The sequence below is a fragment of the Canis lupus genome, chromosome 14, assembly GCF_011100685.1.
Source record: "Canis lupus familiaris isolate Mischka breed German Shepherd chromosome 14, alternate assembly UU_Cfam_GSD_1.0, whole genome shotgun sequence".
NCBI lineage: Eukaryota > Metazoa > Chordata > Mammalia > Carnivora > Canidae > Canis > Canis lupus.
Genome location: NC_049235.1, coordinates 35,681,054 through 35,699,318, shown reverse-complemented (window position 1 = coordinate 35,699,318; position 18,265 = coordinate 35,681,054). Strand labels below are relative to the sequence as shown.

At 40.0% G+C, this 18,265-nt stretch overlaps 1 protein-coding gene and 1 pseudogene across 1 annotated transcript in view; both read right to left on the bottom strand.

The window, feature by feature from the left end:
- DNAH11 (dynein axonemal heavy chain 11) overlaps positions 1-18,265 on the bottom strand; it is a 318,773-nt gene that overhangs the window by 163,928 nt on the left and 136,580 nt on the right. Inside the window, 4 exon segments of the mRNA XM_038557079.1 lie at positions 4,334-4,465; positions 7,564-7,714; positions 14,682-14,830; positions 15,842-15,992. Of these exon segments, the coding sequence (XP_038413007.1) occupies positions 4,334-4,465; positions 7,564-7,714; positions 14,682-14,830; positions 15,842-15,992 (583 nt within the window).
- Positions 17,131-17,829, bottom strand: LOC100687492 (annotated as a pseudogene).

Here is an 18,265-nt window from a genome sequence, read left to right as displayed (position 1 = left end):
TCAGGGTTTGGAAAGCAAAGAAGGGGGTATGGCAATGCCTATCAGCAGCTTATAAAACCCTTCTGTATCTCTATCAAGACCTGGCCCTACATCCACAGAATAACCCGCAGTGATTTCTATATCGGCAAGATAATCTATCAGAGTGAGTTTGGGTGAACTCGAAAAACAGTGTGTGAGTGGCCACTGCATTCAGTAGTCTCATACTTTCTAAGTCCTTAACCCCCATTTTTCTCCGGTGACATTCTTAAAATTACTTTCTCTTTGGTATCCTGTGTCCTTGGACAACAGCCCACTTCTTGCACTGGGCTGATTGCACACATGAGTAAAGACAGGATGGCTGCAGAACACGAGTGTGTACTGAGGGCAGAGAAGGGTGAGGGAGTCTTAGCAGGCAGAGCTTGCCCCCAGCCTCCAAATACACTGAGCGCACACTCCTACTTACCACACTCGTGGATTAGGGATTCTAGGCTCATGTGAGTTATTTTCAAGTTGGTGGCATGGTTTATTTAATCACCCTACAAAAGTTGGTCTTAAATTAGTGTGGAAAATAAAACACCTAGCACCATTCTCTGTAGGCAAAATACATAGGATTTCTACTTCACATCAAAATTTGCTAACAGCTGCATCAACAAGATCATTTTAGTGACAAATCTTTGATTCATTAGTTCGCTCAACTACAATGCAATTGTTCTATAGTGGGGAAGAAAACCAACAGAATTTCTGCCCTTATTGAATTCATCAGGAGATAGAAGCAGAGACATGAGGATGCATGGTGGAAGCAGGGGCTAAGCCAATAAATACAGAAATGAACAGGTGTTGTGAAAGTAGAGTTTGCTCTAAGTGAGAGTAACCGAGGTGAATCTATTAGAGTCATGAGAGCCATGTTGGTTTCAGGAGTAGAATTCAGTGATTCACCACTTATATAGGGCACCCAGTGCTCATCACAACAAGTGCCCTCCTTAATACCCAGTACCCATTTGACCCATTCCCCTATCCACTTCCCTCCATCAATCCTCAGTTTGTTCTAAGAGTCTTATGGAGGTACCTGGGTGCCTCGGTAGGTTAACCCTTTTCTTTGCATCCTCACCAACAAGGGATGAATCTATTTTAATTGTATGTTTAGGTGAACCACCTTTGAGAACAGGCACAGATTAGGGAAGAGACCATTTCAAGAAGCAGCAAGAGGTCATCACAGGCAAAGATCCTGTGGTATGAAAGACCTTGTATTCTAGAAGCTGGCACTGCAGCTGGTGTAGGGGGTGGCAGGTGGGGGGAGGGAGTAGCAGAAGAAACAGGGCAAGACAGGCAGGACCAGATCCAGAGGCCTTGTAAATAGTATTAAATTTTTCACTTTATCCTAAAAGCAAAACAAATCCATTAAAGTGTTTTAAACTCTCAAGTGTATCATATAATTCAACTTACATTTTAAAAAAATCATTCTGGCTGCTGAGAGAGTAATGGATTATGGGGGAGGTACAGAAGCAGACCAGTGAGGTTGTTACCTTAGAAGCCAATAGAGAGGTGATAATAGCAGTTTATGGGAGCTCAGGGAAAGTTGGTCCAAGACCTATTTTGGAAGCTGCCTACAATGGCCTGGCTTAAGAACACAGGTCCTGAGTCAGTGAACTCCAGTCTGAACATGGCTTCGATGTTACCTGGGCATCTGGGCATCCTCAAGCAGGCTATGTAAGTTCTGGCTCCTTTTTTTTTGTAAAAGGGGAGAAGGATAGTTGTACTTATACAGAGAAGTTTTATTTATTTATTTATGTTTGAAAATTCAATAAAATAGCCTACTAAGAGGCCTAAGCACATTCTCTGACACCCAGCAGGCACTCAGATTTATTCAAGTAATAAACGTCTCTTAAGAATATTTCTTCTGTTTTTTTTTTTTCATTTGTGTTTCCAACTTTATAGTCTCTGTTTTGAATGCTTCACGGTTAGAGCCCTTTTTGAAAATGTGAAGGTGATGGTGATGAGGAGGAGGAGAAGGATGAAGATTAGGATGCCTGGGTGGCTCAGCGGTTAAGAGTCTGCCTTTGGCCCAGGGTGTGATCCTGGAGTCCTGGGATCGAGTCCCACATCAGGCTACCTGCATGGAGCCTGCTGCTCCCTCTGCCTGTGTCTCTGCCTCTCTCTCTCTCTCTCTCTCATGAATAAATAAAATCTTAAAAAAAAGAGAGAGAGAGAAGGATGAGGATGAAGATTCTTATTTAGGGAGAGAGTGTCTGGAGGAGCTAGGTGACCACTATGGTGGTCCGGTGCCTGGCCTGATGGACGGCCTGGAAGGCAGCCGTGCTTGAAAACTGGCAAGATGAGAAGGCAATCAACTGAGAAGGAGGTGGTCAGGAATGGAGGGATCTCAGCTGTCCATATCCTACGCACACAATTTTACCTGGTTTACATCCTCACAAAGGAAAAACCTCTTGGAGAACACAAGAAAAATAAAACAAAAACAAAACAAAACATGGGGGGGGGGTCAGAAAAGGAGAGGTGAGAGTCTGCCCTTGGCCTCCATGGAGAAGTCCATGCATGCTGTAAATTGTGCCAGAGAAAAACCACATCAAGTCACCCCCCAACACCAACTCTCGACAAAGCAACACACTTGGAGATTATAGAAGGAAATGTGGCTTCTGAGAAGGATCAAAATCAGATCTAGCAGGCCAAGTGAATCTCATGCCTATTTAGAGAGATGATTGATGGTAACCTAGTGACAAGAAGCAGACTGGCCCACAGGTTTTAGCAACTATGTATTTGAGGACCTACGACAAGTAAACCAATGGAAATATGGGCCCTCTGGGGCTGTGATGCCTTCCAATTTAAATTCCGTATTTACATCCAAAAACACTTGGCCAAATCGGGAAGATGCATCCCATTTATTTTTAAGGCAAAGAATCAGGGGTACTAGTAGGATCAGTTAGGACTGTGGGAGATCCTGAGGTCCTTTAGAAGGTGTGGTCTTTAGAGATACACAGGTGTGAATCCTGGTGCTGTCATTTCCCATCAGTGTAACCTCGATCAAGTTCCTTTGCCCCGCTGAGCTTTATTTACACTATGAAGATACTCTGAACAATTATTGGAAACATTATACGACAAAAATCTACATACAGAGGAGCATGGTGGAGGTCAGATGTGCCATCTTCTAATGTTGAAAAAGTCCCACTTTGCACTTCAGGAAGTCTAAGGTGTGAGTACACATGTGAGTGTGCACATGTATGCACGCACTTGAGCAAGCTCATCTCAAGTGTTTGCCTAAAAGCAATCAGCAGCCATGGATGAGCAATACTAGGAAGGCTGTGCAGGCATGGTAGCCTCATGTTAGGCTGAAGCCAAGACCCTGTTGTCTGGTCCACAAACAATTACTCCGGGGATCATGTAAGAGACTAGTGACAAGGGCATCAATTTCAAGATTCTCATGTGCTGTATATTGAATATACTCATTTTCATATCGATATTCATATGTTGAAGCTCTAACCCCCAATGTGATGGTATTTGAAGATGGGGCCTTGAGAAGTAACTAGGTTTAGATGAGGTCATAAGGTCTGGGCCTTCGTGATGTCTTTATAATGAAGACATCAGAAAGATTTTTACTGTTCTTTCTCTGCCTTGTGAGGACCCAGCAAAAAAAGCACCTGTGTGAAAGCCAGCACGAGGGTCCTTGGTAGAACTTGACCATGCTGGTACCCTGACTGTGAGCTCTGGCCTCCAGAACTGAAAGCAAACTTCTTTCTGCCAGTTAAGCCACCCAATGTATGGTATTTTGTTACGGCGGCTCGAGCTAAGACACCGTGGCAGCCCAGGACAATCTAAAGATGATACATTCCTGAGTTAAGGCTAGAGGGATGGGCAGGTGGGGACAGACTTGACAGCTGTTGTGTGAATGAAAGGATCTGATGACCACTGGTGTCTCCTGGGTTTTTAACTTGAGCAACTGGAAGAAATATGAGTATCTCTGAGGATAGGAGAGGGTCAAGAGGAAGAGCACATTCGGGGCTGGAGCACATGAAGAGCTCAGTCTCTGGGACAGTGAACAGTGGCTGATGTCTGGAAGAGCATGCAGCTGGCACCGCTCCAGAGGCAGGTGCAAACAGCGAACCCTGAGCTCAGAAGGGAGATCTGGGGCACGGTTATGGGTTTGGCAGTGTCAGCCAAAGTGAGAGCTCCCAGCCTGGATGAGCTTGCCTAAACACATTGGCTTACTGGAGAACAGGGCAAACAGCAGAGATTTATGATTATATTAAGTAAAACAAAACATGGGGATCACATATAAAGACCTACCCCCCCCCAAGTAAAACTGGTTCTATAAATTATTTCTGTCAACTATTTCTAAACATACCTGATCTTGCAGCAGAGTGCCTCCGAATGCCCAGATACAAGCAAAGACAAAGTAGACTTCATAAACCTCTTTTGGGCTGTCAGAGGGCACGTTGTCAGGAGTCAACAAACATTCCAGAAGGGCACAAATGGTCTAAAGAAAAAGAAATAGCCATTCATTTTGTGCAACAATTCCTTAATAGAACCATAAGGTCATAGGACATACTTAACAAATCTATTTGGTCCTTTAGAGATTATAGAATTTCCCCCAATCTGTTATTTGCTACACTGAGACAAAAATCACTGTTGTGGATTTCCAAGTTGATAATGGAAAACCTTTGCCACTTTTAATGAAATCGATCTTCTAAGTAATCAACTATTTTTTAAAAATGACTACCTTACCCAATTCATCATCACTAAAATGAACACGAAAGCATATAGGCAAAAAGAAAAGATAATAGGGGATTTTTTTTTTATAAACAAGGAGTCACAGTAAACATAGTATTCTATAGCTCACTTTTTCACCTAGAAACAAACTAAAGATACCTTGCCTTATGAGTAAGTGCTGCCCTACACTATCAGTGGGAATGAGTGCTTAAGATTCTACTTAACAGAAAGGTATTTATTCATTTCCCTCTTGTTGGACATTTAGATAAACCACTTTCCCTTAGTGTTCTGGCAGTGGGTTTTTCCCACCTGTTGTATAAACTTAGAAAGTTGGACTGGCAGCCTTTGCCTGTGACTTTTTTTTTTTTTTTTTTTTGAACACCAAACTAAATTTAACCGTGAAAGAGATGCTATTCAGGAACCTGTCCTTCACTCCCTCCACGTGAGACAAAAATGTGCTATCGGTCATAAATTTAGCCCAAGCTCAGGACAATCAGGTAAATAAAGAGGGGAAGGTGGCTGCTTGCAAAGGCCTGTCCCAGTGTAATAATAACCGGTACTGATCATGTTTTTGAGCTACTTCTCAGAGGCACACAAACAGTTGTCACTTAGTAGCATTATTTCAGAGGCTCAGAACCCTCCAGAGGCTCTGGTACCCTTCCTCTGGTTTCTCAAGGCAGCACTAGATTTGATCACTATCATACAAGCAGCAATGCAAGCTGCAACAAAACAAGTCAGGATTGGTGTGTCTTTCTTTCCTAGCCATGAAAGCTGGGGAAAACCCATGGTAACACGGAAAATAGGTCCTGGAAATAATTTTCAAAGGTTTTCAATTTGAAAGTTGAGCACTTATAATATTTTGCAATCTTCTTTCTTGACTTCTATTATGTCGTATAGTTCCATATTTGCCAACTTAAAACAATCCTCTAAGAGAAATAAAAATCATCCATTTGTTATCAAGAAAATTAATTTAAGACTCTGAGGCTTTGCTATTTCTAAGTAGAAACTCTGGTGGACTAGGGGACTGTTAAACCCAAAACTTCAAAAGAGACTGGAAGGTTACCATGTGATGTTATCTACTGATCTGGAGACTCTACCAACTTGTAACTTCTCTGCTTTCTCCCAAACACAGTACTTGGAAAACACAGAGTTTTGTGTCAGCAATTAGTAACATGAGACTCTGGTGCCTATTATAAAGGAGTTAGTATATGTAACCAAATTTAAAGCAAATACATTTCATATATTGAAAAACAGAGCCCATTAATTTCTTAAAGTAGTCATTTGAAGGTATTCCCTTTTGTACTCCTGTTTGTCTCAAATTTTGTCCTTACAAGTAATCACAGAAAAGAGACTACTCTATAAAACAACAGCTGAAAAGAGGCTGAGGATAAAATGCCATTTCTGAATACTACAAAAGGAGGAAGCGAGAGGGAAAGTCATATTAATTCCTACTGACCTATTTTCACACTACTCTTGAATGAAAAAATTCACACTACAGAGAATCACACAAATACATAAGTCAACTTGAGAAAGAACACAATCATGCTTTTGCAAGTACTACACCAGAGGAAGTCTAATTAGGCTAACCACATAATTAATTCATTATGAATAAATTCAGACCTGCTTTCAGAAATAAATTATACCTCAGATAATTACTGTTGAAGACTATCGTTTACTTAATTGGTGTGTGAATTATCCAAAAACCTGAACTTTCTCTTCTTATTATGCTTGTGACTATTTCTAATTTAGCTTCAAACAAGTCTGGTTACATAGGAACTTAATGGTAACAAAGTACTCCGAAACCAATTTTGTTCCTAGAGAAAGAAAGAAAAAAAAAAAAAAAAAAAGGATTTCTAATTGTAAACCTCTTGTTGTGAAGTTTTCTACTTATAAAGGCTGGGGACTGTTTTTCTTCATGCTGAGATTAAGATCACAACCTTCATTTCTGTGTGCTGTGAATTATTTTCATTTGCTTCCATGACAACCTATCATATATACCCTTCCGTCTTACCAGCTGTCCCAGAATGAGGATCAGAGCAGATCTATTCCTAGAGTATTATGACTTCTCTCCTTGAGACTGACCTGACCCTATGAGTATCTGGGGTGGTGGAGGCGGAGGGGAGGGTGGAGGTGAGGTGGGGGTGGGGGCAGAGGTTGGTGAGAAGAGAAAGGAAGAAGAGGATGGGAGGGCCGTGGGTGGATAAGCTCAGAAGCTTTCTCTTACTGGCCAGTATCTTTAGTCTCTGGGTTTACTGTTGTCCAAAACCATCCTGAGCACCTTCTCTGGGCCAGTTACTTAGGAGACAGAAAAATAAATACGGTTGTTCCTACTTTGTTCTTCTTATTCTACTCCAATATACTGGGAGGAACACAATGATTAAGGAAACACATACTCGGCCCCGGCTATGTGCGAGGAACTCTGTAATATCTGGGGACATGAAAATAAACACAAGACGGCTTCTGTCCTCTAGATGACAATCTCATGAAAAAAATAGACTACAACCCCAGGTGATAACAGAATGTAACAGATGTGTCATAGAGGTTTGCAAAACTCGCTGGGGAATATGGATCTGGGGAAAGAGAACTGGAGCAACCAGACAACTTCAGAAATCTTTACGTCATCTTCTTTTATTTTTTATTTTTTCAAGTGGGCTCCACTCCCAGCATGGTGCCCAACGTGGGGCCGGAACTCACAACCCTGAGGTCAAGACCTGAGCTGATATAAAGAGTGGGATGCTCAACTGACTGAGTCACCCAGGCACCCCTCTTTGCATCTTCTTAATCAAGCAAAAGCTTCTCCTGCTGTGATCAAGCGCCACTACTGCATCAGGACTAGAACATAAAATGGTGTTGCCCAAGACAAACCTGCACCAGGCTGTTCTCTGGAATTGAAGTGATGGTTTTAAAGCTTGTTCTCAGTTTATCCAAGCATGCAGGAATGTATTTATCAAAAAGAATAGTTAAATTGGCCTTTTCTGATTGATGCCGCCTTCTGTCTATCCAACTGGCCACATACCTGAAAAAGAACACAGAAAAGCTTTTATTGAACACTGGGCTTGAAGAGCAGAATTTCACCAACTCAAAAGCTTCCCCCCCCTTCAACACAGCTTGGTGCCATCCTTCAGGGACATGTTTAGTGAGTTCATTCTATTTCTCAAACTGCAAATATTTTTAAATGACCCCTTAAAAACTTGTTCTAATGGCCATTTTTATCTTAATGAAAAAAAATGTAAAAGAAACTCCTAATAGCACTTAGAAGGCAAACATAATAGAGTCTAAGTAGGCCATTACTGAGCATTTATAAGGAGGTGCAGCGTGTCATTTCCTAAGGGATTGAAACTAGTTTCATAGGGTAGGCCTTATTTATGAAAACAGCTTGGGATTTTTCTTGATTAATCTTGGCATCAATTACTTGGAAATGACAAGTCCGTTACATATAAAAAGGTGAAAATTCCATAGGGGCTATTTCAAAGTCCCTCCTTTTCCACTGGACTGGATGTAACTCCACCCTGATAAGCAGATAATGTGTTTCCAATAAGTAGCTCTGAAATGGTATCTCATGCTTGGGTACATGTGTATTAATCTGAAGCTTATAGAATGTTATCCATTTTGATACATTAATACCCCTAACATATTAATAAAATCATACTTATCAATAAAACGAAACATAGCCTAGTAGCTCCCACAGTAGTCTCCAGAGAGAAACTGTGTGATGTTAAATGAAAAGCAATTGCTCGAAAAGTTCTCATCAAACAGGAGGCAGTGATAATAAATACATTTAGCTGCCAGCAGAGCAGCTATACAATTACAGCTGTATCTTGCTATAAGCAAATCCGATTTCACATTTCTACCATCAGAAGAAATTAAGGCAAGATAATTATCCTATAAAAGTCTCCCTTTGGTTTTTACAAATTGCCACAATAGGGCTCTATTAACCATTCAATCACATTTACACCATAGTGAGATTTATAAAATATCAACTGTCAAAACTTCTTCAGGTCCAAGAGAAATGGTTTTCATTTGAAGTCCAGTTGCGTGACAGTAATTTGAGAGAGCATCTCTGGGTGGTAGGGACGGCAGGCAACCTGTCCCATTCCATTGGAACAATGGAAAACAAGTGTTAGTTATTGGAAGTGGAGGCACTAAGGCCTCACCTACCTTTTAGCAACTTGTTCAACTGCACAGCAGCTGCCGGAAGTAGAATCTTAGTGTCCAGATCTTGCTGGGGCCATGGGGGTGGCAAGGGGCTTGCTCAGGGAGAGACTTCTAAAGTCAGACTGCCTGGATCAGTATCCCAGCCCCACCATTTTTAAACTGTCACATAGGGTGAGCTGCTGAACCTCTCTGTGCTTCCAGTTTCTCACAAACTTCCTAGATTGTTGAGGATTAGGTGGTTTCTCATGTAAGTGCTCGGATTAGAATCTGACACACAACAAATTCTCAATAAATGCTATCCAGTAGAGAGACGGTTGAAGTCAGAGAATTGGGTTCAGATCCTGGCTCAGCCTATGTCTGCTTCTGCTTGAGGCAGGATAGTTCTATAGGGCAGCCCAAAAGTTGGCGGCCAGTGCTCTGATAGGTACAACAAATTCTACCTTCGCGCCCTGCTCTTTGGTGTCAGTGGGAGCAGAAGCCTATGGGGGATAACCAGGGGCTGAAGCCTCAAGAGAGCCAAGAAGGGGAAAAGGGATTTGCCCTCCGGGGCAGGTGAGAGCTACTTCACTGATCCACCCTGGCAGTAGCCCAGGTCTCAAAGAGAAAACCTACCAGGCCCATGAGCAAATACTGTCCTTATAGAAATTATCTCTATAGGGAAGGACTTGAATTCAACTGAACCAGGAGACATGGCAAAAGGTGATCTTGCATGCCCCCCTAAAAGGCCTCAAATGACCTCTGTTAGGAGTCAACCATACCATATAGCATAGGGAGTCAAAAAGTCTATATTATCAAATATAAGCAGTTTAAAATTTCTCATATAAATTATGGATAAGTTTTCATAGTTTGGAATAAAAATAGACATTAAAACACAGTGAATTCAGAAACAGACACTATAATCTTCAGCAATGGCAAAAATTGAAGATAGAGATCTTTGGTGACAATTCTCTCCACCTTACTCCATAAAAAAGTTCCTTATGGTTTCTAAGAGATGTTATACATTTGAACATGACCCAATGAAAGTTAGGGCTATTAGAGGACATACAACTGAAAATGACATAGTAAAATGGCACATTTTATTTCTTACCTACATAAGAGATCATTGGTGCCCCTGCCTTAGAAAGTAGCCACACTGTGATGCCTTAATGCATCATCTTCATCGCAATATCCAGGTCACTGGACTCTACGGCATTTTTGAATGTGTTCCATATAATCAACTGTGTTGCCCTTCCCTTCTTCAGAGGTGCTATTCACATGAATCTAAGACCTTCTAGTTTGGAACTAACAAGGCGGCCAAAGTTTTCATACTTCTAAACAGTTTTCAATTTATTACTTAATAGTCTGGGACTGCAATAGTGTCCTGTAGGAGAACAAGAACTCATTAGAGCTCTCATTATATAATGTGCCCCCAAAAGCAAACTGCAGGTTCTCTATCTTTCACGGTGGCCTGGAAAAATGGCAGAAGTTATGGTGTGTTGACTGGTAGTGCATGTCAATGATTTCTGAATCTATATGTTTGCAAATATAAACAGGATGGGATTGCAGGGGTAAAAGACAACAAGCTTATCTGATGCAGGTGAAAGGATGAGAGAGACAGAGTCAAAAGGATATTATCAACCAAAGTAATAAAGGAATAAGTATGATCTAAAGATGTGGCTCCTAAAAGTTATCTTCCAGTAATCTCTTAGAATCAGACTAAATTCCAGAGATATCCCCACTGTTTCATTATCTGTGGTTTGAGGAACACACCATTGGGTAGATCTCATTTTCAATTATGTTCGCTTTAAATAATTTTAAATTAAGTGATTTAAAAAATTTTAAGTGGATTCAATAATTCTGAATAAATTTAAATAATTCATTGCCTGTTTGCTTTTCCTTTTCTATGCATTTAATCCCTTTTTATGCATTTCATCCCTTTCTAATGGGAAAAAATCTTGCTGATAATATTTTAGAAATTTTCTTCTAATTCTGGTTCTTTTTCTATTTCTCAAGATCTCAACAGACATACATGCACTGTCTAGCATTCACCTAGTAAGCTTACTTAGGACTGAGAAGTAAAATAGTATTTGATCTCTATAGCCAGTCACATGTTCATGTGATTTTAAGGATGTTTGTTGATAAAAATTTATTTTTTAGAAGAACTCAGTGAATTTAAAAATATCTAAGAAGCTCACTTGATAATGACACTACCTTCAGTCCTTGAATAGAATAGAATCACAGAGAGACACCATAAACAAAGCATTTTATCATCTCTTCTATCCACAAAACTTAGGGTTTAAAACAATATGAATTAAGAATGTATTTGCCAGTTCTGTTTACTGAAAGAGCTTAAAAGCAAGGACTTATCGGTAGCAATGAGCACACCTAGCATCCCTATCTTGGATTCTAAATACCATTCCTTATACAAAAAGTAGTTTCTTGTGGTTCTTTGGAGAAAGGACTGAATCCAGCGAGTGTCAGGGAAGAATGAAATGAGCCAGAATCATTTGGTTAGCCAGAAAGCCAAGCACTCAAAGACTGAGAATGAAAAGTGAAAAAGATCATGTAAGGGGGCTGCCTGGAAGGGGCTCTTATTGGCAAATTTGGGGCAAAGTGAGTATTCAAATAGGATAATGTTCATAATGAACTATAATCCACTGAACTAAAAGAAAAGAAACCATGAATAGAAAATGATACCCATGAAGAAAGAGGGAGAGGGAGAGAGAAAGTGAGAGACACAAACAGAGGGAGGAAGAGGGATGCAGGAGGGAGAGAGGGGATGGGGAGGAGAGAAGAGGAATTATTTATAGGAAAATGTCACCTCATATATATAAATAGAATGAATGAATTAGGAGGTTTACCACTTTGTAACCACCAATGGGTCACTCTTCTAGGCATCTGGCTTATTACCCTCAAAACTGTAAATGTCATGAAACAAAAAGGTGGGAGGCTAGTCTACATTAAAGGAGAATATACACACAATTAGAGGCAGTGCATGGTCCTTGTTTTGACAAGGGCTTTAAAACAGACAAATCTACTGAGGAAATTTCTGTTAACTGAGAAAATTTGAAAAATTACTGTTTATTAAATAATACTGTATCAAGAACAAATTTCTTAGGTATGTGAATTGTACTATGTTCATGTAGGACAGTATCCTAGTTCTTAGGGGACAGATGCTCAAGTACTCAGTGGTAAAGGGGCTAATGTCTTCAGATAATTTTGTAAAAATAAATAGAAGTAGAAAATGTGCCTCTATGTCCATGAGAGAATATGCACATTCAGAGAGAAAGTTAATGTAGTAAGATGGTAACAATTGGTACTGTAGAAAAAAAAGCATATGGTATACTACTAGTATTTCAAATTTTCTATAATTTTGAACACTTTCAAATTAAAAAGTTGGGGGAAATTGAGTCCTAAGATATCAGTTTAGAAAACTGGGTTGAAAAAAAAAAAAAAGAAAACTGGGTTGATAATTTTATCTCAGAAGATAATTAAGGATTGAATGAGTCAATACATCAAACCTATCCCGTAATTAATATTATGACATTAAAGTAAGATAGCAATGTATCCAAAAAATATGGAGTGAAAACATATCCCCCAATCTGAAAAAGCCACTTTTTTGTAGTTCATTTAAAGATTCTGGTAGTAGGAGGTAAAAATATAAAAATATCCTTTAGAGAAGATCTCCATTGTTTTGGATAATGACTGTGGTCACACACATGAAAATTAAAACTTACCCATTAATCTTAGATAAAACAAAAGCCGCCATAAAAACAAAGTGTAATGGTGAGGACAGAGTTGTTTAACTTTCTTAAGGAATGCAAATTGGGTGTCTTTTCTAATCAAATAAGACTCTTTGACTTATTAGATAAAAGTCCTCCTTGAAATAAGGATTTAGACAGCTTTTATTAGCACAAATCTCCATGTGATGTTACTGAGACTGAATTATAGACCTTGGGAATTGAGAGGTTCATGATTGAAATCAGACAACACCCAGGGGGGTGAGGGGTCCCCTGAAGGAAATGTAGTATGTGGAATGCCTCTGCTCTCTGTATGGGAGGGAGACAAGGGATACTGGAAATTCTCTATTAGGCAGCCCCCAAACCCATAGAAGCATCCTTAGAAGACAGTCTGAATCCTAGCCAAGCAAAGGACTTACTAGCTCAAGAAGACCTTTCCATTTTAGGCTTTTGAAAATCACCCTTTCCCCAGACAAATCCAATAAAACACTGTTAAACACAGAAGCCTGGGCATGGGCATACTTGGCTGTAGACTCAAGGAATAAGACTTTTAATGAACAAATCAGTACCCAGACAAAGTAGCCTGGAGAAGTGCATCAGTTAAGCATCTGGGCAGGGAACAGAGGTCATCCTCAAATCAGGGTCACAGGGAAGGATCACAAGCAAGACTTGGCTTGCCAAAGGTGGGCATGGAGCTGGGAAACTGGGAAGGAGAGAGCCATGCCACAATTATTAATGGAGCCTGCTTAGTGTACCTGTGCTTGCAGGAACAAGGGAATGAGGGACTACCAAAATGTGGAAGGGATGGATCTCACACTGAGATTTAGAGGAAGATGACCTGCAGGTGAGGGACACAGTCATCCTGATGTGACATACTTATTCTGAATCAAAGCATTACCGCTATTCATGCATGGCTGTTCATGTATGAACATACATGTTTATATGACATTAATATATTTATATAAGTGACTTCTTTATATCTCAGTGCTCCGTATGACCTATTATTATTACTTTTTCACTTATTGGACAAATACTGAGTTCTTAACATGTACAAGGTACGAACGGCTAAAACTGACAAATGCATACAGGTGCTAATTTTATTTTCTTTAAGTCAGCCTAATCAATTAGCTTTCAATTTATTTGCTAATACCTTCTTCAAATGATCGCATTAAATTTTAGTTTTCAAAACTAAGATTGAGAAAAAGAAACATTCACAACAATAAAAACAAAAACCAAACAAGATTTAAAACATGGGCAAAAGATTGAAGTAAACATTTCTCCAGAGAAAATATGCAAACGGCCAATAAGCACAAGAAAAGATGCTCAGTATGACTAATCATTAGGGAAATGTAAATCAAAACCAGAGTGACATACCATTTCACACCCAATAGGATGGCTGTCATAAGAAATAGAGAAAATTACAAGTGTTGGTGAGAATGTGCATAAATTGGAGCCCTTGTACACTGTTGGAAGGAATGCAAAATGGTGCAGCCACTATGGAAAACAGCACGGTGGTTCCAATAAAAATTAAAAATAGAATTACCATATGATCTAGCGATTCCACTTGTGAGTATACATCCAAAATAATTGGAAACAAGGACTCAAAGATATATCTTATGCCCATGTTCACAAAAGCATTATTGGCAACAACCAAAAGTAGAAGCAGCCCAAGAACCTATCAGCAGATGAATGGATGAGTAAAATGTATACGTACAATGGAACATCATTCAGGCTTAAAAAGGCAAGAAACTCTGGAACATGCTGTAACATGGATGAACTTTGAAGGCATTATGCTAAGTGAAATAAGCTTATCACAAAAAGATAATTACCGTATGATTCCCTTTATAAGCGGTACCTAGCAGAATCAGATTCATAGAGGTAGAAAGGGAAAAGGCACCGAGGGCTGGGTGTATTGGGTAGTTATTGTTTAATGGGTATGGGGCTTCTGTTTGGGAGGATGAAGAAAGTTATGAAGATGGCTGGTGGTGATGGTTGTATAACAATGTGAACGTACTTAATACCACTGAACTGTACACTTAAACATGGTTAAAATGTTTTCTGTTATGTATATTTTATCACAATCAAAAGAAGAAGAAAAGCAGTACTCACGGATTCCAGCCCAAATCTTGTGGGTTCACATACAGAATACCGGCTCTGGAAACAGTAGCTGGGGTTGCAGTCCGTAAGTGATGAACCTCAAAGAGCAGCCTCATGGAGGGAGTAAGTGCTATGCGCTCATTGCTGGCCAAGGTCAGCACCTGGAGAGAGCAGCACAGCATAACAGACTCGCTGTCAAGTTCCGGGGCAAAGGCTATGCAGCTATCTCACCATCACAACACAAAGTACTCCCTCTCGCGCGGCCCCCTGTACAAGTGCCAGAAGCAATGAGCTCACTGTCCCAATGGAAGGGTGGTCTGAATAAAGATCTCAGTTAATCCCAGAGGGCAGCTCCCTGACCCTTGAGGAACAAACTCACCAACATGGACTCATTCATGCCAACCTTTCAATATCTGTAGTAATTACTACTAACAGAAGACATTGGCTCTAACTGCTCATTACATTTAAAGGCCTGAACACCATAAAAATAAAATTTGTTTAGAATCTGAAATTCCACAATTATCAATTGTCCTGTAGAAACTCATGCAAGTATAAAGATCTCAGACCTACAATTTATGATGAACAATGTCTTAATGCAGAAAAGCAGTAATTACCGCTTATTTAAGAGGGTTAGTAATTCTGTTCTGTAGCAAGGATGATTACCTATTTCTTTCACCTGACCCTAACCACAGACCTTGCGCTGCTTTAAGTGGTGTCTCATGGACTTGGAACATTGCTTTTTGTTTTTGCTGGGAATGCTGGATTAGCCATAGCAAATGCTTGGAAATGCATTTTGTAGCCACAGGAACTATTTAATTTTAATGGCAAAATTTCATCATTTTTTTCTTTTTATTATCCAAGTATTGCAAACTTGATCAAAGTTTTAATAATTTATGCCTGGCTCTTAGAAAATGGTAAGGCGTGTACCAAATTCTCAGATATATCTCTCTTTAAAGATGGTTACATTTATACAGATAAGAAGAATGTATTTCCCTTTAATTCTTTAACAGTGAAATTCCGAGAATTATGAGGATAGTGCCACTTATCAAAATAGCAATTACATAAAGAACATTAGGTTCATGATTAAAAACTAGTATTCAAGTCAACAAGTGAATAGATCTTACTACACTCCAGGTGTGATATTTAAGATTCAGCACTAGGGTATTATTCACCTTGTTATCATCCATGACAGTATTTAGGGACTCAATCCACATGGGATCAATATCTCCATCCAGGATGATCCATTTTGGCCCATCATGCTTAAGATTCGCTTGTTCTCGCAGAATGGATGAGAAGAGACCTACACATTAAGAGTAAATGATCCTAATATAGAATGGACTTGAGTGCTGTTTATGTCTAAAATAAACTGCAATTATTCTATGGGAAGCCCTTTTATTAAATAAATAAATTTGCTGTACATTTGCTGCCTTTTTCTGATGAGGATGTAGGATACCTTTTGAGCTATATCTGGACTGCAGACCAATGGGTAAGTTTTACTTCCATGAAGATGCACCTTAACTTCTCAGAGGCTTTCCCACACATCAAACAAAGATGATAGTAGGGCCACTGGGTGGCTCAGTTGGTTACATGGCTGCCTTCAGCTCATGATCCCAGGGTTCTGGGATCAAGCCCTGCACCAGGCTTCCTATTCAGCAGGGAGTCTACTTTTCCCTCTTCATTTGCCCCCCTTCCAGTTCATTCTCGCTCAAATAAATAAATAAAATCTTTAAAAGAAAATGATAGTAGCTTCCTTGAAGAACAGTTGGAGGGATTTATAGAAGAAAACATACATGCAATGCAAAACTTATACCCAAAGAAGACATTATCCTCTCCCCTGTATGTATGCTCAGTATCTATTTTAGGCCAAGCATTAGTTTATTCCATTGTTCTCCATTTTTCTCTAACAATATTCATGGAAGAGAATTCTGAAGTTAACTCAGAAGTGTTTTTTTACACTTCTTTGAGAAATTTGGTCATTGGTTTATGACTTCATAAGATTAGAAGATAAAAACCTTTTATTTATTTATTGGTCTTACATTCTTTTATTATATGTATATGCAAATCTGTTTTATGTACAATAATTGGTTCTACTAAATCATCATACTACTTCTACTGATAATCTTCCCCAAGACAGATTCAGGTGAGATTAGGTATTTGCACACTTCATGGACTAACGACACTTGAGACTTTGTGACTGATTTCGGTTTTGAGGTCATGCACACAATTCAAACTAGACTCAATACAATATTAAGGTGATAAAAGAGGGCTGAAAGCTAGGATGGGACTTGGAAGGAGTAAACTATGTATTTTGCTTGCACTGGAGCCACCACGTGACCAGCAACCACTGTTTATGTCTCAGAGCTCTTTTTACTGCAGTGTGAGGGGCTTCTGAACATCTACAGTGACTGTGTGGTAGGAGGACAGACAGCAGATGGGACCCGCTGTACACTTCGCTGGGGGCTCATTTCTTCTCCACCTCTCCTTTCTTGGGTTCTTGTTTCAGCTTGTCATCAGCCAGGGCAGCTTCGATTACATCTTTGGCCAGCAAGGAGTAGCATAGTTTCAGGGGGGAAGCAGAGCTCCTTGGTGATGTCGATGTTCTCCATGGTCAAGGCTTCCTCCACCATCTCCCCTTTTACCCATTCAGGTGCTAACAAGCTGGAGTCAACTGCAGACCCACAGCCAAATGTTTTAAACCTGGAGGCCACAAATTTCCCCTTTTCATCCACTTGAATCTGCAATTTCATTATATCACCATATGCTAGGGCCCGTACCAATCTGGTTCTAGCATTTTTTTTTAAGATTTTATTTATTTATTCATGATAGTCACAGAGAGAGAGAGAGAGAGAGGCAGAGACATAGGCAGAGGGAGAAAGCAGGCTCCACGCAGGGAGCCCAACGTGGGATTTGATCCCGGGTCTCCAGGATCGCGCCCTGGGCCAAAGGCAGGCACTAAACCGCTGCGCCACCCAGGGATCCCATGGTTCTAGCATTTTTTGATGCTAGAAGGGACCCCACATTTCTAGGATTTTCATAATGATCAACAACCTTCTTGTGAGAGCTGGGCCAGAGCCAACAGTTCTTGGGCAGGCAGACGTGGGCTCCAGAGCAGCAGGGCCAATACCACCCGTCTCAGCCAGTGAGCTCCAGCCACAGCCATCCGGGATTGCGTTTGTGCAGACCCATGCCTATTTATTTTTTTAAATTTTATTTTAGAGTGGGACAGAGGGGCAAAAGGAGAGGGAGCATCCTTAAGCAGACTCCCTGCTGAGCATGGAACTGGATTTGGGGCTCGATCCCACAACAATGACGTCATGACCTGAGCTGAAATTAACAGTTGGATGTTCAACCAACTGAGCCACCCAAGCACCCCAATAAAAATATTTTAAATCCATAAGCCTTTTTGCTGTCACTACTTATCCAAGTATTGCGTGTGTTACATGATGTATTTAATAACTACTGCTTTTTCAAAACTCAGGTATATAATATAAAAAAAACTTAGGTATATAATATAAGAAGTAAGAAAAACTGTTTTGATACATGTATGTGGAAGGTTTTGTTTCCTCTGTGAAATATTTTGTGTAAACAATAAATGA